This window comes from Schistocerca americana, chromosome 9, assembly GCF_021461395.2.
Source record: "Schistocerca americana isolate TAMUIC-IGC-003095 chromosome 9, iqSchAmer2.1, whole genome shotgun sequence".
Taxonomy (NCBI): Eukaryota; Metazoa; Arthropoda; class Insecta; order Orthoptera; family Acrididae; genus Schistocerca; species Schistocerca americana.
Genome location: NC_060127.1, coordinates 18,627,064 through 18,648,381, shown reverse-complemented (window position 1 = coordinate 18,648,381; position 21,318 = coordinate 18,627,064). Strand labels below are relative to the sequence as shown.

The following is a 21,318-nucleotide window of genomic DNA, read 5'->3' as shown; positions in this document are numbered from 1 at the left end:
GGCGAGATCTATTTACGAAATTTCAGTCACCAACTTTCTCTTCCGAATGCGAAAATATTTTGTTGAGCCCAACCTACATAGGTAGGAATGATCATCAAAATAAAATAAGAGAAATCAGAGCTCGAACAGAAAGGTTTAGGTGTTCGTTTTTCCCGCGCGCTGTTCGGAAGTGGAATGGTAGGGAGATAGTACGATTGTGCTTCGATGAACCCTCTGCCAAGCACTTAAATGTGAACTGCAGAGTAATGATGTAGATGTAGATGTAGATGTAGAATGCCACCTGTTGGTGTTGCAGACACGTTATGTAGTTAGGAAAGCACAGAATGGTTATAGTCAGACTTTAGCCACTTGAGCCGCTGTTGACGGGAAAATATTTACCGTATGAGTACCCAGTTTTATAGGTATTTCACTCAAACTGTGCGCTCCAGGATTTACGTTGGTAGTAGTCTTAGTGTCATCATGACTTGCCGTTAAGTGCGTGTAGTGGTACGCGGACGTAGAGGTGAAACACAAGCAAGCATCAGCGTGCACTACAGCTGCAGACAGTCAACGTAGGTTTGGATGAGGTGAGCAGAGCTTTACGGTAAAGCGGTTATATCAAAATAACAGCAATAGCGCTCCTGCTCTTCGGGAGTATCGAAGCGTGAAAGAAAGGTTGAGAGGTCCTCTTTCGACACCGGAATTGAAGAACATGATTCAAAATTCGAATTACAACTACCTCTACATCTACATCGATACTCTGCAATCGACCTTAGGACGTGTGGCAAAAACGACTGTCTGTATGCCTCCGTATGAGCTCTAATTTCTCGTATCTTATCTTCGTGGCCCTTACGTGCATTGTATGTTGGATGATGATGATGATGATGTTCGGGTTGTGGGGCGCTCAACTGCGCGGTTATCAGCACCCGTACAAATTCCCAACCTTCGCTCAGCCCAGCCTTGCCACTTTCATGAATGATGATGAAATGATGAGGACAACACACACCCAGCCATCCCGAGGCAGGTGCTCGGGAAGCGAGAACGCGACCGTGAGACCACGAGCTGCGGACAATGTATGTTGGAAACAACAGAATCGTTGTACAGTCAGCTTCAAATGGCGGTTATCTGAATTTCCTCAATAGTCTTCCCTCTGGGAATTTCCATTTGAGTTCCCGAAGGGTCGCTGTAACGCTTGCGTGTTGTTCGAAACTGCCAGTAACAAATCTCGCAGTCCTCTTTTGAATTGCTTGTATGTCTTCCTTTAAGCCGTCCTGGTACGGATCCCAAACACTCCGACAGTAGTGAAGAATAGGTCGCACTAGCGTACTATATGCGGTCGCCTTTAAAGGTGAATCTGAATTCTGCCAATAGAACGAAGCCGGTCATTCGCCTTTCCGACCACAGTCCTTATATGTTAGCTTTGCAACGTTTCGCCCAGATATTTAAAGGACGTGACTGTGTCTGCAGGACGTTACTAATGTTGTATCCGAACATTACGGATTTGTTTCTCCTACTCATCCGCATTAACTGGCGATTTGGGAATTGTTCCTGGGAGAAGCTGACAGCCAGTTGCGCTACAAATTGTTGAAGAAGATTCTGTTGCCACGGCGGAGAATGCCGGACGCAGTGTGGGGTTTGACGTGAGCGGAGCGAAGGGGGCAGACTGTGTCCCAGCTGAGAAGTCCCGGGCAGCAGTAGAGGAATGTCCAGTGTGGTTCCAGGCTGTACGCTACTGACGGCAGTCCCGTTACGGAACGCTTGTAGCCTGGGACTTAGAAGCGGTATGCAGTTAACAGACTTTACCCTCTTATGTGGAAATTAAAATGTGTTTCTTTCAACGTCATATTCGTAATTTCATTTCCGCATGGCTTTGCAAAAATTTCCGTAAAATTTCATTGTCCTACGATCACTCGGTTTTCATGGTGGGAGGAGGCGGGGGCGTGCTTTAAAGTACCGAAAGTTTAATTATTATAACCAAGCTCTACAGGTTTTTCAAGTTCACGAGGTTGTAGACGGAACTTAGTGGATCGAGTTTTACACAGGAACCTGTGTCCGGAAACGCCATCCAACGACGGCACACAGCGTCAAAATTATAGGCGCCGGCGCATGTACACATACAGGGTGTGTCAAAAAAATGTATACACACTTTGAAGCGTTATAGAAAATTTATTTCCCGTTCTACAATGTTAAATTTCTGGAAATGGATAGCTTAAAGTCCAATTCGAAAAATAAATGTACTTTGCAAATGTGATTAATGTTCAAACTGGTGGCCTTCAGCATCAATACATTTCTGAGTACGAGTCACCACTGATTCCGTACATCGTACCAAAGTGTCCAATGAGATTTCTGCGCACACCGCCTGAATCTCATTCCAAAGTGTGTCCAGGTTACGTAGTGTACGTTTGTACACCTCATCTCTTACTGTGCCCCATAAGAAGAAATCCAGCGGCGTGAGGTCTGGAGAGCGTGCAGGAAACTCGATTGGTCCCCTGCAGCCTATCCACTGGCCTGGCACATTGTGATCTAGGTATGCTCGTACGTCCCTATGATAGTGCGGCAGGGCGCCATCTTGTTGTAAAGAAAACTCATCATTGCCGTATAATGCACGAATGGCAGGGAATATGGAGTCAGCAAGCATTGTTAGGTACGTTTCTCCAGTAACAGTACCTTCAAAGCGGAAAGGCCCAATAAGTCCCCTTGCAGACAAACCACACCACACATTTACACCAGGCAAATTCACAGCCTTCTCATCTGTAATGTGAGGATTATCTTCAGCCCCGTACACAATCGTGTCTATTCACAGTTCCATTGAGTTTGAATTGGGCTTCATCCGACCAAATTATGCTACCCATAAATCCCGGTTCACGTCTCACCATCTCCTGAACCCATTCACAAGAGTCTAACCTTCGATCTGGATCATCGTCACTTAAGCTGTTGCACCAGCCTTGGAATGTACACACGAAACTTGCCTTTCTTCAGAATGCGTAGCACACTACCAGCACTTACATTACTCTCAATTACCGCTTGCCTTGGAGATTTTTGAGGCGAACGCTGAAACAGTTCCAAGACCGCAGTTGTGAAATCATCACTCGTAGCTGTACGAGGTCGCCCTGGTCGACCTTTATGCACATCACACACGGTTCCATGAATTTCGAATTTCTCTCGTAGACGTGTAATTGTTAACCTTGAAGGTGGTTCTGTACCACACTCACTTCTTCACTGTCTTCGAACCGCAGCTACATTCTCCAACTTCCAGTACCACTTAATTATCTGCTTCCGCGGTTCAAAGCTCAAACGCACATCCGCCATGTTGCAGTTACTTCCTTGCCACTGCTGCCACCTGTCGAAGAAACATAACATTACTTTCTCACAAATATTTAACCTTGTAGAACGGGAAATAATTTGTCTATGACAGTTCAAAGTGTGTAAACATTTTTTTGGCGCACCCTGTATGTGTATGCAGGGTGATTCCACGACGACGTTAAAAAGGCTAAGGTCGCTGCCCTGGAAACGCGCTTTTTGTATACCGTGATTTTATGGTGCAACATGCAACTGTGAAAAATATGTATATGCACATAGCCTGTTGCACAAGAGGCTTTATGTTTTTAAATATTTTATTAATGTGATATTTTTATCCACTTAACATGTGTGATGTCAGCGTAAAAGGAACATGTTTACAGCAAAAAGATTTTGAGACCTGAAGATGACAGCATAATCTGTTGAAATAGGTTGCCTTAAATTAAAAAAAGTAATATATGCGATCCTGGCTGTTGAATGGTTTTTCACAATTTAACAGATCGCCCTTCAGCCATCCCAAAATGACAAAATTCAAGGAAACGAACCAGTCGAAAGTTATAAGCGAAAACAGTTCTGATACCTCTGACAGTCGGATACACGTACTGGTGCTGTTGTTGCTAAGACAGCAGGGCAGGCAGTCAGAGGTGATAGTACGGACCAATAGAAGCAAAAAATGTCCAATAAACGTGGGCTCAAAAATGCATACCTTAAGTGCTATGAGAGCTTGTTCAGCAGATATGTGTTCCACACATAGCATAGTATACGTTATTAAACTTCCGGGAAAATGCTACGAACGTACGCACCAGCCTAACATATTGCGTAACACGTGCTCCCTTTCAAAAAACAATACTCCAGTCAGAAAGTTGACCAGCTTACGAATGTAATTTCTTCTGATAACCAGCAAAAGAGATCAGCATACACACTACTACTACTGCTATTACTAATACAACTCGCGCCGGGAAACAAGGAATAACTTTTCGATGCAGCACACGTGCTTGCGGAGAAGTGGCGTGAACAGAGAATCAGTGGTTGCAAGACAATATGAAAACTAATCACAGTATTTATATTCACTTCAGCTCAATCCAGAAATAGCATAACGGCCTTTCTGCAGTACTCATAGCAATACATAGTTTCCTTAAAAGAACTCCATCCGACCAATGCCCTCCCTCAACCACACTCGCCAACGAAGTATCTGTTCTCCATGAAAGAATGATTTTGATGACATGTCATGTGAATATTCGCACATATCCCCTATGAACAAAGGTAAATTTTAACGTTCGTCGAAGTAATACTGCCTGACATACAGTCACTAGTTTGACTCCATGGACGACTTGGCGCAGAGCGAGCGTGAACTTCTGACGATGTAAACTTGTTATATCTCGGACACTCTTTGTTGAAAGAAATGAAATTTGTCCGTCTTCTACAGCTGTAAACATTATCTTAAGAGCAATAACGAAAATAATTTTAAGAGCTATCTTCAACCAGAAAATTTTAGATAAAATAACCGAAAAAATGGACGTTCGAAAAATTTCCATGTTTATTTTTTATATAGCAAGAGACTAACGGTGTGACGAACGTGAACCTTGGCATGTAGTAACCTAAATATACAAGATCCCCAGATATAAAGTTTCATTCATGCACCACTTTCCAATACTGAGTAATTGAAGTACGAAGTTGAAGATTTCGTGAAAAGGTCAAAAACGCGCAAAAAACTGTGTCCTAAGAATCTCTCTAACCTGGACTTATTAGAAAGTCCATGGTTTAAACGGCCTAGAAGAGTGTATTTGATTACCAAACGCGGGATAATAATACTAGATGATTTTAACCAGATTTGGGCACGGAAACAGTGACACGAAAAAAATGCGAACTTTGGGTTCTTATATCTCGTAGAGTAAACACATGGTGAACACGAAACTTAATTCGCAGTACCTCGGTAGCACAAGAATGTAGAATACAAAATCATTGAGCTAATATTTTCCAAAATATCGTTTTCTGCTAAAGCCTCAAAACGAGTCTCCTTCGAAACAACGTATTTTTAGCCTCCTCCCAGAACAGTGGGTAAAATATGCAACAGAGCTATATAAATTGATGTAAACTAGCTGCGCATACAGTTTTAACTTTCGGTTATACCTCGTTGATTAAAGGCATGATAAAAATAAAATTTTGGAAACAGCAAGTTAGTAACATATCATTCACGTGCTGCTTTCTAAATTTCCACAAAATCAGTTCAGCCTAGATTTTCGTAAAAATTACGAGAATAAATCACATTCAATTTGCTTTTAGTAAATCTCTTTTGCATAACTGATTTCAAACTAATATCATTTCTAAAGAGCATGTTTTCAAGCATTTAGAAAACCGTGGTCGATTTTCCAACGTGCTCTAACAGTACCTGAAAACGACAGACAAATCTGAGGGAATGTTCCAGGTAACAGACAATATTGCAGCAACCTATTGTCTGCGTTTCACTGCACGTAGTTTTTATTTTTAAATTGACACGTAATATCTCTCTCTATTGCTTTGATCCACGGTGACATTGAAACTATCGGTCCAATAACAGGAACCGGCAACGCCATCGCCGTAGGGGTCATACCTGGTAACCGTGCAATACCTGGCAGACGTCGGTTTCTTTATTCAGGCTCCCAAACCTCTGATTTGGTTTCTTAATTTAGGTTCTAAAGCCTTGTGGTATCCGTCTGCTAAAAAGCCAGTACCTTATCTCCAGATCACAAAACTGTAGCAGCGTCTCACATATGTGGCAAGCAAAAAGGAATACAAATTTTGATTTTAAAATTCTCAACGCTGAACTTTACCAAACATGTTTCGGTACCTTCGCGCCGTCATCGATGGGTACTTTTATTCAGTTCTAAAAATGCAAACATGTTTTAAGTGATAATTATTATCACGAAAATTATGCATAGCAACAGTTAATGTCTGCCGTGATTCTTGCCTTATTTTGTGAATGTTAGTTTCTGTAGGGCATTCCCTACAGCTTTCTATATGCAAGGAAATGATGTCATTGTAAGTTTGAGTGGGAAGTTAAGAAGTTACTATATCTAAAAATGTAAATTTGTTGACCAAAAAGGTTTTCGCGACTATATTTTGCGATTACTTACAGTTACTTCCGTAGTATCCGTCGTCGTCTGTATAAGCATCTGTTGTGGAGCTACACAAAACATTATCCGCTCCATTCATTCCTAGCTCTTTGACGTCGTTTCTTCTCTCTGAACTTTAATTCCATTTTCAAATTTCTCCTTGGTTTCCTTTTATCCATGCTCTGTCAACAGAAAGAAAAACATGTGAAATACAACCCTGAATAATCCCTTCTGAACTACTGTTTCATATTCTTCATCTAGAATTGCAGTCTAGTTTGGGCACACACTTAGGTACAAGCGGCGTCCATCAGATTGCTTAAACACGAGGGTAATGAGTCCACAATCTTTTGAAAGAGTTCATTTGGGATGTCTCGTGTAACTTATTCTACCTCTCCTCCGACTCATTTGGCGCATCCAGTTTTGGACAATATAATTTTTGTTGTCAAATATCACAAAAGCTTGAGATCAGAGCTTCTGTTTTATTTTGGCTGCATTCTCGTCGTAGCAGCTAATGTCTTTGAAGCAGCTCGTCCAATCAAGTGTGAAGACATGGTGCACTGGCTAGCATGAAAGCTGCTTTATTGACATTTCCCCAATCACGTATCACGTACCAAACATATGTATTTAATACAGATGTTGGTCAGTTATCCTATAGGCTGTCATACCGTGCCGTGCTGTCACTTATCAATTCCCTACAGTCACGTTACGAAATTTAATTCAGAGCACAAGTGTCAGTCGCTCCTACTTATGAAACCACCAGTCAATATAACATTTTCCAACAAATACACTACTGACCATTAAAATTGCTACACCAAGAAGAAATGCAGATGATAAACGGGTATTCATTGGACAAATATTTTATACTAGAACTGACATGTGATTACATTTTCACGCAGTTTGGGTTGATAGATCCTGAGAAATCAATAACCATAAAAACCACCTCTGGCCGTAATAACGGTCTTTATACGCCCGGGCATTGAGTCAAACAGAGCTTGGATGGCGTGTGCAGGTACATCTGCCCATGCACCTTCAACACGATACCACAGTTCATCAACAGTAGTGACTGGCGTATTGTGACGAGCCAGTTGCTGGGCCACCATTGACCAGACGTTTTCAATTGATAAGAGATCTGGAGAATGTGCTGGCCAGGGCAACAGTCGAACATTTTCTGTATCCACAAAGGCCCGTACATGACCTGCAACATGCGGTCGTGCATTATCCTGCTGAAATGTGGGGTTTCGGTGGGATCGCATGAAGGGTAGAGCCAGGGGTCGTAACACATCTGAAATGTAATGTCCACTGTTCAAAGTGCCGTCATTACGAACAAGAGGTCACCGAGACGTGTAACAAATGGCACCTCATACCATCGCGCCGGGTGATACGCCAGTATGGCGATGACGAATACACACTTCCAATGTGCGTTCACCGCGATGTCGCCAAACACGGATGCGACCATCATGATGCTGTAAACAGAACTTGGATTCATCCGAAAAAAATATCGTTTTGCCATCCGAGCACCCAGGTTCGTCGTTGAGTACACCATCGCAGGCGCTCCTGTCTTTGATGCAGCTTCAAGGGTAACCGCAGCCATGGTCTCCGAACTGATAATCCAGGCTGCTGCAAACGTCGTCGAACTGTCCGTGCAGATGGTTGTTGTCTTGCAAACGTCCCCATCTGCTGACTCAGGGATCGAGACGTGGCTGCACGATCCGTTACAGCCATGCGCATAAGATGCCTGTCATCTCGACTGCTAGTGATACGAGGCCGTTGGGATCGAGCACGGCGTTCCGTATTACCCTCCTGAACCCACCGATTCCGTATTCTGCTTACAGTCATTGGGTCTCGACCAACGCGTGCAGCAATGTCGCGATACGATAAACCGCAATCGCGATAGGCTACAATCCAACATTTATCAAAGTTGGAAACGTGATGGTACGCATTTCTCCTCCTTACACGAGGCATCACAACAACGTTTCACCAGGCAACGCCAGTCAAGTGTTGTTTGTGTATGAGAAATCGGTTGGACACTTTCCTCATGTCAGCACGTTGTAGGTGTCGCCACCGGCGCCAACCTTGTGTGAATGCTCTGAAACGCTAATCATTTGCATATCACAGCATCTTCTTCCTGTCGGTTAAATTTCGCGTCTGTAGCACGTCATCTTCGTTGTGTAGCAATTATAATGGCCAGTAGTGTATTTATATTCTTGTCGCAATTTAACATTTACTCCAAAAGTTCTGTTCCGCAATGGTTGTTTTATGTGCAACTTCCTGTACATCATGGTTTCGTCGCAAGTAAAACTTTTTAATATATTCGGAGGACTGCATGTACAGTCTATTTCGCTACTTCCATGTTCAGCCTTTACCTATATTCATGTTAGCCAAACATTAGTATTTTCCAAAGCAATTCCTTGTTTTCCTCAGAACGCGAAGTCGAGAATTGCCGAGATCTCTGTACCTCATTATCCCATTAAATCAAACTTTCCTGTGTGTACGTCATAACTTTTTTGTGCTGACATTCTATTTGGTGCTTCATTTTTGCGGACGTTGCGTGGAATAATGTGAAGGCTGCACTATATTTCAACGAGACAGCTGCACGTCATCTTCAGGTGCTCACTGACTTGTCGCTGCAGTGGATCGCCAATATATGCGCCGGCGCGCTATATAAGCGCGGGCGCGAAGGGGTGGGGCTGTAACGTCATCTCAGACAAATCATGGAGCATGGCTACATCCAGCGCCCCTGTCAGAGAAAGGGGCCACAGTCTACGCATGCGCGACGCGGGAAAATCACGGTCGCAAATGGTGGTCCAGCGCCCGGATTCCAATAGGCGTCTATGTTGACTCTAATTCGCTCGTCTGTGTCCGACGATGCGCTAGTGACGCCAATGCTGGTCCCCATGCCTTGTGTATTAAAGTCCCAGTACGTGGAGGTGGACGAAAGGATCTTTGTCTCTCCGTAGTTCATACTACATCCTCTGTCAAGATCAGCAACAGCAGACTTTTCTACTCGACCCAATCTGGCGTGACGTCTATCTTCGGCGCATCTATCGCTAACAGTGCGACACGTCTGGCCAATGTATGATTTCCCTGGCACGGAATTTTATCGATCCGTGATCTCCTTAAACCTTAACAGAACCCAGCATCGTTTGCACACCCTGTGACCCTGCCTTCATTTCTCTCCACTTCCATGGTGAACAAAATGCTTGGGTGGAGGGAGTTAAGGTTTTTCAGAAATGCAGGAAGCCTTGCTGCCTCATGTGGCCTTACTAAAAAGGTGTCATCCACGTATCTCCAGAAACATTTAGGTTTCAACACAGTTGACTGAACTGCTTTTTCCTCGAAGTCTTCCATGAAAATGCTAGCTACTATGGGAGACAAATGGTTATGCATATATATAAAATTAATGTTATACAGAGATTAAACACTTTGCGTCTCGAACCAGCTGACATATTATTGAGTTTCAATGTGGTCTCTTTGTCCACACGAGTATCTCCGATGGATTGACTACAACCCATAGGAGCTAAGTTGGAGGAGGCTATCTTACAGCTATTGAAACATGTGCTTACCTTGTCCTACTTTTTATTTAATGACCGATATTTTGAGCAAACTGACTTTGTCTCCAGTAGCAGCTAACCTTTTCAGGGAAGACCTCGAGAAAAAAGCAATCAGTCAGCTGTGTCAAAACCTAAAAGATTCTGGAGATATGTGTATGGCACTTTTGTGGTATAGCCATATGGGGCAGCATCACTTGCTGCATTTCTGAAACATCTTAACTCCGTCCATCCGAGCATCTGGTTCAGCATGGAAGTGGAGAAAAATCAAGTCATCCCATTCTTAAATGTCTTGGCCCCCAGAAAAGAAGACGTTCCCTAAGGCCACATCAGGTTCTGTAATCCAACTCACAGTGGTGTATACCAACGAGCTAAGGGCTGTCTTCATCCATCTCAACGCAGTGACGTATTACGACTGTCGTTCATAGCGCTAGAGTTATCTCAGCTGCAGGGAGCTTATCAGTAGAGCTTGTCTATCTTTGCTTTGTGTTTGTATTCTGATAAAACGATCCGTACTGAATTGCAACCTGCATGCACTTAACTTCAGGAATAGCCATCATCCACCTCAACGCAGTGACGTATTATGACTGTCGTTCATAGCGCTAGAGTTATCTCAGCTGCAGGGAGCTTATCAGTAGAGCTTATCTATCTTTGATTTGTGTTTGTATTCTGATAAACGGATCCATAATGGATTTCAACCTGCATGCACTTAACTTCAGGAATAGCCATCATCCATCTCAACGCAGTGACGTATTATGACTGTCGTTCATAGCGCTAGAGTTATCTCAGCTGCAGGGAGCTTATCAGTGGAGCTTATCTATCTTTGCTTTGTGTTTGTATTCTGATAAACCGATCTGTAATGGATTTCAACCTGCATGCACTTAACTTCAGGAATTGCCATCATCCATCTCAACGCAGTGACGTATTATGACTGTCGTTCATAACGCTAGAGTTATCTCAGCTGCAGGGAGGTTATCAGTAGAGCTTATCTATCTTTGCTTTGTGTTTGTATTCTGATAAACCGATCTGTAATGGATTTCAACCTGCATGCACTTAACTTCAGGAATTGCCATCATCCATCTCAACGCAGTGACGTATTATGACTGTCGTTCATAGCGCTAGAGTTATCTCAGCTGCAGGGAGCTTATCAGTAGAGCTTATCTATCTTTGCTTTGTGTTTGTATTCTGATAAACCGATCCGTAATGGATTTCAACCTGCATGCACTTAACTTCAGGAATAGCCATCATCCATCTCAACGCAGTGACGTATTATGACTGTCGTTCATAGTGCTAGAGTTATCTCAGCTGCAGGGAGCTTATCAGTAGAGCTTATCTATCTTTGCTTTGTGTTTGTATTCTGATAAACCGATCTGTAATGGATTTCAACCTGCATGCACTTAACTTCAGGAATTGCCATCATCCATCTCAACGCAGTAACGTATTATGACTGTCGTTCATAGCGCTAGAGTTATCTCAGCTGCAGGGAGCTTATCAGTAGAGCTTATCTATCTTTGCTTTGTGTTTGTATTCTGATAAACCGATCTGTAATGGATTTAAACCTGCATGCACTTAACTTCAGGAATTGCCATCATCCATCTCAACGCAGTGATGTATTATGCCTGTCGTTCATAGGGCTAGAGTTATCTCAGCTGCAGGGAGCTTATCAGTAGAGCTTATCTATCTTTGCTTTATGTTTGTATTCTGATAAACCGATCTGTAATGGATTTCAACCTGCATGCACTTAACTTCAGGAATTGCCATCATCCATCTCAACGCAGTGACGTATTATGACTGTCGTTCATAGCGCTAGAGTTATCTCAGCTGCAGGGAGCTTATCAGTAGAGCTTATCTATCTTTGCTTTGTGTTTGTATTCTGATAAACCGATCTGTAATGGATTTAAACCTGCATGCACTTAACTTCAGGAATTGCCATCATCCATCTCAACGCAGTGACGTATTATGATTGTCGTTCATAGCGCTAGAGTTATCTCAGCTGCAGGGAGCTTATCAGTAGAGCATATCTATCTTTGCTTTGTGTTTGTATTCTGATAAACCGATCTGTAATGGATTTCAACCTGCATGCACTTAACTTCAGGAATAGCCATCATCCATCTCAACGCAGTGACGTATTATGACTGTCGTTCATAGCGCTAGAGTTATGTCAGCTTCAGGGAGCTTTTCAGTAGAGCTTATCTATCTTTGCTTTGTGTTTGTATTCTGATAAACCGATCTGTAATGGATTTCAACCTGCATGCACTTTACTTCAGGAATTGCCATCATCCATCCCAACGCAGTGACGTATTATGACTGTCGTTCATAGCGCTAGAGTTATCTCAGCTGCAGGGAGCTTATTAGTAGAGCTTATCTATCTTTGCTTTGTGTTTGTATTCTGATAAACCGATCTGTAATGGATTTCAACCTGCAAGCACTTAACTTCAGGAATTGCCATCATCCATCTCAACGCAGTGACGTATTATGACTGTCGTTCATAGCGCTAGAGTTATCTCAGCTGCAGGGAGCTTATCAGTAGAGCTTATCTACCTTTGCTTTGTGTTTGTATTCTGATAAACCGATCTGTAATGGATTTCAACCTGCATGCACTTAACTTCAGGAATTGCCATCATCCATCTCAACGCAGTGATGTATTATGCCTGTCGTTCATAGGGCTAGAGTTATCTCAGCTGCAGGGAGCTTATCAGTAGAGCTTATCTATCTTTGCTTTATGTTTGTATTCTGATAAACCGATCTGTAATGGATTTCAACCTGCATGCACTTAACTTCAGGAATTGCCATCATCCATCTCAACGCAGTGACGTATTATGACTGTCGTTCATAGCGCTAGAGTTATCTCAGCTGCAGGGAGCTTATCAGTAGAGCTTATCTATCTTTGCTTTGTGTTTGTATTCTGATAAACCGATCTGTAATGGATTTCAACTTGCATGCACTTAACTTCAGGAATTGCCATCATCCATCTCAATGCAGTGACGTATTATGACCGTCGTTCATAGGGGCTAGAGTTATCTCAGCTGCAGGGAGCTTCTCAGTAGAGCTTATCTATCTTTGCTTTGTGTTTGTATTCTGATAAACCGATCCGTAATGGATTTCAACCTGCATGCACTTAACTTTATGAATAGCCATCATCCACCTCATCGCAGTGACGTATTATGACTGTCGTTCATAGCGCTAGAGTTATCTCAGCTGCAGGGAGCTTATCAGTAGAGCTTATCTATCTTTGCTTTGTGTTTGTATTCTGATAAACCGATCTGTAATGGATTTAAACCTGCATGCACTTAACTTCAGGAATTGCCATCATCCATCTCAACACAGTGACGTATTATGATTGTCGTTCATAGCGCTAGAGTTATCTCAGCTGCAGGTAGCTTATCAGTAGAGCTTATCTATCTTTGCTTTGTGTTTGTATTCTGATAAACCGATCTGTGATGGATTTCAACCTGCATGCACTTAACTTCAGGAATAGCCATCATCCATCTCAATGCAGTGACGTATTATGACTGTCGTTCATAGCGCTAGAGTTATCTCAGCTGCAGGGAGCTTATCAGTAGAGCTTATCTATCTTTGCTTTGTGTTTGTATTCTGATAAACCGATCCGTAATGGATTTCAACCTGCATGCACTTAACTTCAGGAATAGCCATCATCCATCTCAATGCAGTGACGTATTATGACTGTCGTTCATAGGGCTAGAGTTATCTCAGCTGCAGGGAGCTTATCAGTAGAGCTTATCTATCTTTGCTTTGTGTTTGTATTCTGATAAACCGATCTGTAATGGATTTCAACCTCCATGCACTTAACTTCAGGAATTGCCATCATCCACCTCAATGCAGTGACGCATTATGACTGTCGTTCATAGGGCTAAAGTTATCTCAGCTGCAGGGAGCTTATCAATAGAGCTTATCTATCTTTGATTTGTGTTTGTATTCTGATAAACCGATCTGTAATAGATTTCAACCTGCATGCACTTAACTTCAGGAATAGCCATCATCCATCTCAACGCAATGACGTATTATGACTGTCGTTCATAGGGCTAGAGTTATCTCAGCTGCAGGGAGCTTATCAGTAGAGCTTATCTATCTTTGCTTTGTGTTTGTATTCTGATAAACCGATCTGTAATGGATTTCAACCTGCATGCACTTAACTTCAGGAATAGCCATCATCCATCTCAACGCAGTGACGTATTATGACTGTCGTTCATAGCGCTAGAGTTATCTCAGCTGCAGGGAGCTTATCAGTAGAGCTTATCTATCTTTGCTTTGTGTTTGTATTCTGATAAACCGATCTGTGATGGATTTCAACCTGCATGCACTTACCTTCAGGAATTGCCATCATCCATCTCAATGCAGTGACGTATTATGACTGTCGTTCATAGGGCTAGAGTTATCTCAGCTGCAGGGAGCTTGTCAGTAGAGCTTATCTATCTTTGCTTTGTGTTTGTATTCTGATAAACCGATCTGTAATGGATTTCAACCTGCATGCACTTAACTTCAGGAATAGCCATCATCCATCTCAACGCAGTGACGTATTATGACTGTCGTTCATAGCACTAGAGTTATCTCAGCTGCAGGGAGCTTATCAGTAAAGCTTATCTATCTTTGCTTTGTGTTTGTATTCTGATAAACCGATCTGTAATGGATTTCAACCTGCATGCACTTAACTTCAGGAATTGCCATCATCCATCTCAACGCAGTGACGTATTATGACTGTCGTTCATAGCGCTAGAGTTATATCAGCTGCAGGGAGCTTATCAGTAGAGCTTATCTATCTTAGCTTTGTGTTTGTATTCTGATAAACCGATCTGTAATGGATTTCAACCTGCATGCACTTAAATTCAGGAATAGCCATCATCCATCTCAACGCAGTGACGTATTATGACTGTCGTTCATAGCGCTAGAGTTATCTCAGCTGCAGGGAGCTTCTCAGTAGAGCTTATCTATCTTTGCTTTGTGTTTGTGTTCTGATAAATCGATCGGTAATGGATTTCAACCTGCATGCACTTAACTTCAGGAATAGCCATCATCCATCTCAACGCAGTGACGTATTATGACTGTCGTTCATAGGGCTAGAGTTATCTCAGCTGCAGGGAGCTTATCAGTAGAGCTTATCTATCTTTGCTTTGTGTTTGTATTCTGATAAACCGATCTGTAATGGATTTCAACCTCCATGCACTTAACTTCAGGAATTGCCATCATCCACCTCAACGCAGTGACGTATTATGACTGTCGTTCATAGGGCTAGAGTTATCTCAGCTGCAGGGAGGTTATCAGTAGAGCTTATCTATCTTTGCTTTGTGTTTGTGTTCTGATAAACCGATCTGTAATGGATTTCAACCTGCATGCACTTAACTTCAGGAATAGCCATCATCCATCTCAACGCAGTGACGTATTATGACTGTCGTTCATAGCACTAGAGTTATCTCAGCTGCAGGGAGCTTATCAGTAGAGCTTATCTATCTTTGCTTTGTGTTTGTGTTCTGATAAACCGATGCGTAATGGATTTCAACCTGCATGCACTTAACTTCAGGAATAGCCATCATCCATCTCAACGCAGTGACGTATTATGACTGTCGTTCATAGGGCTAGAGTTATCTCAGCTGCAGGGAGCTTATCAGTAGAGCTTCTCTATCTTTGCTTTGTGTTTGTATTCTGATAAACCGATCTGTAATGGATTTCAACCTGCATGCACTTAACATCAGGAATAGCCATCATCCATCTCAACGCAGTGACGTATTGTGACTGTTGTTCATAGGGCTAGAGTTATCTCAGCTGCAGGGAGCTTATCAGTAGAGCTTATCTATCTTAGCTTTGTGTTTGTATTCTCATAAACCGATCTGTAATGGATTTCAACCTGCATGCACTTAACTTCAGGAATAGCCATCATCCATCCCAATGCAGTGACGTATTATGACTGTCGTTCATAGCGCTAGAGTTATCTCAGCTGCAGGGAGCTTATTAGTAGAGCTTATCTATCTTTGCTTTGTGTTTGTATTCTGATAAACCGATCCGTTATGGATTTCAACCTGCATGCACTTAACTTCAGGAATTGCCATCATCCATCTCAACGCAGTGACGTATTATGACTGTCGTTCATAGGGCTAGAGTTATCTCAGCTGCAGGGAGCTTATCAGTAGAGCTTATCTAACTTTGCTTTGTGTTTGTATTCTGATAAACCGATCTGTAATGGATTTCAACCTGCATAAACTTAACTTCAGGAATTGCCATCATCCATCTCAACGCAGTGACGTATAAAGACTGTCGTTCATAGGGCTAGAGTTATCTCAGCTGCAGGGAGGTTATCAGTAGAGCTTATCTATCTTTGCTTTGTGTTTGTATTCTGATAAACCGATCTGTAATGGATTTCAACCTGCATGCACTTAACATCAGGAATAGCCATCATCCATCTCAACGCAGTGACGTATTATGACTGTTGTTCATAGGGCTAGAGTTATCTCAGCTGCAGGGAGCTTATCAGTAGAGCTTATCTATCTTAACTTTGTGTTTGTATTCTGATAAACCGATCTGTAATGTATTTCAACCTGCATGCACTTAACTTCAGGAATAGCCATCATCCATCTCAACGCAGTGACGTATTATGACTGTCGTTCATAGGGCTAGAGTTATCTCAGCTGCAGGGAGCTTATCAGTAGAGCTTATCTATCTTTGCTTTGTGTTTGTATTCTGATAAACCGATCTGTAATGGATTTCAACCTGCATGCACTTAAATTCAGGAATAGCCATCATCCATCCCAACGCAGTGACGTATTATGACTGTCGTTCATAGCGCTAGAGTTATCTCAGCTGCAGGGAGCTTCTCAGTAGAGCTTATCTATCTTTGCTTTGTGTGTGTTATGATAAATCGATCGGTAATGGATTTCAACCTGCATGCACTTAACTTCAGGAATAGCCATCATCCATCTCAACGCAGTGACGTATTATGACTGTCGTTCATAGGGCTAGAGTTATCTCAGCTGCAGGGAGCTTATCAGTAGAGCTTATCTATCTTTGCTTTGTGTTTGTATTCTGATAAACCGATCTGTAATGGATTTCAACCTCCATGCACTTAACTTCAGGAAGTGCCATCATCCACCTCAACGCAGTGACGTATTATGACTGTCGTTCATAGGGCTAGAGTTATCTCAGCTGCAGGGAGGTTATCAGTAGAGCTTATCTATCTTTGCTTTGTGTTTGTGTTCTGATAAACCGATCTGTAATGGATTTCAACCTGCATGCGCTTAACTTCAGGAATTGCCATCATCCATCTCAACGCAGTGACGTATTATGACTGTCGTTCATAGCGCTAGAGTTATCTCAGCTGCAGGGAGCTTATCAGTAGAGCTTATCTATCTTTGCTTTGTGTTTGTGTTCTGATAAACCGATCTGTAATGGATTTCAACCTGCATGCACTTAACTTCAGGAATAGCCATCATCCATCTCAACACAGTGACGTATTATGACTGTCGTTCATAGGGCTAGAGTTATCTCAGCTGCAGGGAGCTTATCAGTAGAGCTTATCTATCTTTGCTTTGTGTTTGTATTCTGGTAAACCGATCTGTAATGGATTTCAACCTGCATGCACTTAACTTCAGGAATTGCCATCATCCATCTCAACGCAGTGACGCATTCTGACTGTCGTTCATAGGTCTACAGTTATCTCAGCTGCAGGGAGCTTATCAGTAGAGCTTATCTATCTTTGCTTTGTGTTTGTACTCTGATAAACCGATCCGTAATGGATTTCAACCTGCATGCACTTAACTTCAGGAATAGCCAGAAGAAATGGAGAACCGCACGAGGATGGTTTTCTACCCTATGTTGGTGGTGCGTCCTCTAATATCGGCAGGCCGTACAAGAAACATCAAATAAAATGTGTCTTCTGTCCACCAGCGCAAGTGAAAACGATGATGGGTTCTGTTAAAGGCGACCTTGGGGTAAGGACGTCAGGGATATATAAATTCCTGTGCCTGTGTGGGAAATCATACTTTGGACAGACAGGTCGCAATGTTAGATGCGCTGAAAATAGACGTCATACCAAATCGGGTCAGCCAGGAAAGTCTGCTATTCTGAGCACTGTCTTCACAAGGGTTATAGCATGAACTATGGAGAGACATAGATCCTTTCGTCTGCCTCCACGTGCCGAGACTCTATAATTAAAGAAGCAATCGGAAAGTGCGTAAGTAACGAGAGACACGGGGTTTCAACTCAGCAAGGCATGGAAACCAGCAATGGCGACACTAAGGCATCGCGGCCGCAGACCAAGGAATCCAATGAGTCGACTCAGACGGGGAATCGGAGTCGGCACTTACACCGGGTGCCAACACTCTGCCCACGCGAACGCAGGGCTTCGACTTGCGAAAGCGTAGACCGTGGTCCACTTCTCTGGTAAGGTGCTCTGGTCGATTTTGTGCTCTGTGATTCGTCTATGATGACGTTATAGCCCCACCCACTGGCGCCAGCGTTTTTCTAGCGAGTTTTCTGGCGAACCACTGCAGCAAAACGCCAGTAAACACCTGAAAATGACTAGTGGCTATCTCATTGAACTACCGTGCGGCTTTCACAACCGTGCAGCGTTCCCGTCAGATCACCGAAGTTGAGCGCTGTCGGGCTGGGCTAGCAGTAGGAAGGCTGGCAATCCAGGTCTGCCGAGCGCTGTTCGCAAGCGGGGATCACTCAGGCCTAGTGAGGCTAACTGAGGAGCTACTTGACTTAGAAACAGCGGTTCCAGCCGCGAAATCTGACTACGGCCCGGAAATTGGTGTGCTGTGTACCCCTCCATATCCGTATCCAGTAATTCTTATAGACTGACGATGACACGGCGGTAGATCGGTACCATTGGGGCTTTCGAGGCCTGTTCGGACGAAGCGGAGTTTCACAACGTTATCCGACGCGACGACCGTGAACCAATGAAGCAGTTATTACATCAGGAATGTCTCAAACACCACAACGAAATTAATTTTAAAATACGCGCTGTTAGGGAGATCAAACTACAAATTTTTTAGCTATGCTACTCACACTAGCCTACCTCCAGTTTATTAGCGCAAAACATTCATCTATCATCTGTAAGAATGCACCTTATTTTGAAACACTGTTTGTACATGACAGTAGTACAAACATTTACAGTGAGAGTTTTTATTACACTAATACAGTGTCGCGTTTATACGCTAAAGGCTGATGTTATTTTTCAGGTGTGCACTTTCCTCCTGGCAGTTGAGAACTTGAGAATATCAGAAGAAGTTATGTTTTTTGGCCAGAAGAGAGAAAGGAGCAGTTTCAGCTACAGTTTTCCCACGGAGTTTCCAGATGGTGGCGCCACATCCCAGACAGCGGCCACCAGTGGCAGTGGACAGTCAGAGGCACAGAACACGGGGACAGACGAAAGTGGCATCCACTCGTTTCTGAGTTACTGAGCCAGCCTCTCTCAACAGAAATATCGTATCTTATGTCAAAGAGATACAGGGGAAAAACTGTATTTGTCAAATGAAGTACACAGTGTTTCAAAAAGAGTAATCTGATTTCAAAACTCAATATTTATTAATAAAAACATACTACAAACATGGGATTAATTGCAAAATACTCAAAAAATCTTAAAGTTTAAGCTATTAAAAATGATCTATGCGTCCAGCAGCAGCAGCACGAGCAAAATCCAGAGAATTGCTAAATTTATCATGAACTTTACACAATGTATCTGCTTTTACAGAAGTTATGGCGGCTGTTATTCTGTTCTTGACTTCTTGCATGTCACGAGCTAGAGGAGATATGAACACACTTTCCTTCACGTATGGCGACCTCGGAAACCAAGAATGCAGAGCAGTGTATGGGGGTCCCGTGCGCCCTGTCCAGCGTTGAGGCAGAGCGGCATTGAGAAACTAACACACGTTGTTGTGCCATTGTGATGGAGCTCCATCCTATTGGAAAATGAAGTCATCGGAATCGTGGCGAGTAGACTTCCGTGGGCTCCGCTCAGACGTCCACCGGATTCCTTCCACCATACTATCATCTGGTCTCTTACTTTTGCTCAAGCAACCTGTCTCTTCAAATTGACGAAATCAGCGACGAATGTTTTTGGGTCCAGGCGAATCAATGCCAAAACGCCGACAAAAGCACGCTGGGCCGAAATCACTGACTGACTCTTTGCAAAGTACAGCGCACAAGACGCTTTCCGTTAAGCAGACGTTATCTTACTTGTGAGAGACTGCAAACTGAGAAAACGTATTGAATGACAGCTAAGGCGATTTTCTTGAAAACTTGGACACGTCCACTAAGGAAAAAAAAAACGGGTTTCCCTGCCGGTGCGTCCCACGTTTTGTAATTATTACTGCCAAAAACCAGGTCAATCTTTTCAAAACGCCCTGTATATTCTTAATTCATGTACTGTGTTTATTTACTTAAATATGAATTTTTCATACTTCTGGTGTTACAGAATAATTTTTGGTTGATTTGTAAAGTTTGTATGTGATACGAAGCTGTAAATTAATATTTAAACAAATGAATAATTATTTTTATTTAAATTCACCAACGATATGCTGCTCTCTTCCAACTGGTTTGCAGCCATCCCCGATAATTCTCTCTCGGAAAATGCTTAGACATATGAACAGAAAGAATGCATTAGGGCAGTCAAATGGAAGGAGACAAATGGAAGAAAGGAAGTAAATCGTTTAAGTAGTAAGTGGGCGGACTGAGCGCACTCATAGGTAATTTATTGACATTTTTCATTTTGTTATAAACGGGTAGTTGAGCACACTAGAAACTTAGTTAATGACATTTTTTATAAACGAATCACTTGAGTGTGCAAACCAACGCACCCAAAAGTAACACAACGAACTCCACAACATGAAATTCGTAATCTTTATTTTTAATCTTCTTCATTCCTTTATATTTTAGCTAATGTCACCTTCTTCAAAATATTGAAAGTCCCAACCACTAATTAATGTGTTGTATCTGTTTAGTAAAGTAGCTTTGAATTTTCCATCAAGTTACATGCAATTTTCCCCCCATTTCTAGTTTTTAAATATTCACAGCCTGTAATATAATAAAATTTATTTACTTCTAACTCATTAATCGTTTTAAACAAACTACAATTGCTTTCATTATTGAGCTTCTTCAGTAGAGCGTCCATTTATGTAGAACAAAATTTTAATAAGCTTTTAAATTTTTAATCTTTATAAATATGACTAATGTGTGGGACGAATTCAAATTTGACATCTTTATTGAGAGAAGTAATAATCCTAGAGAGAAACATATTAAGTGTAATTCTTGCAAAGAATATTTTAAACCATCATTAATTATACAACACTTGAGAAGTCAGAATCATACTGAACATGTTAATGTATTAAAGAGAATTTATGGGGAAAAACATGAAAAGAACTTTGATAGCTATGAGGAAACTGATACAGAAA

At 42.3% G+C, this 21,318-nt stretch overlaps 1 protein-coding gene across 2 annotated transcripts in view; it reads left to right on the top strand.

Moving 5' to 3' along the window:
* LOC124551144 overlaps window positions 1-19,481 on the top strand; it is a 94,359-nt gene extending 74,878 nt beyond the window's left edge. For both annotated transcript variants that reach the window (XM_047126108.1, XM_047126107.1), the window contains one exon: window positions 19,108-19,481. In XM_047126108.1, the coding sequence (XP_046982064.1) occupies window positions 19,108-19,329 (222 nt within the window). In that variant the 3' untranslated portion in view covers window positions 19,330-19,481. The remainder of the gene's footprint in view (window positions 1-19,107) is intronic.
* Window positions 19,482-21,318: the final 1,837 nt, after the last annotated feature.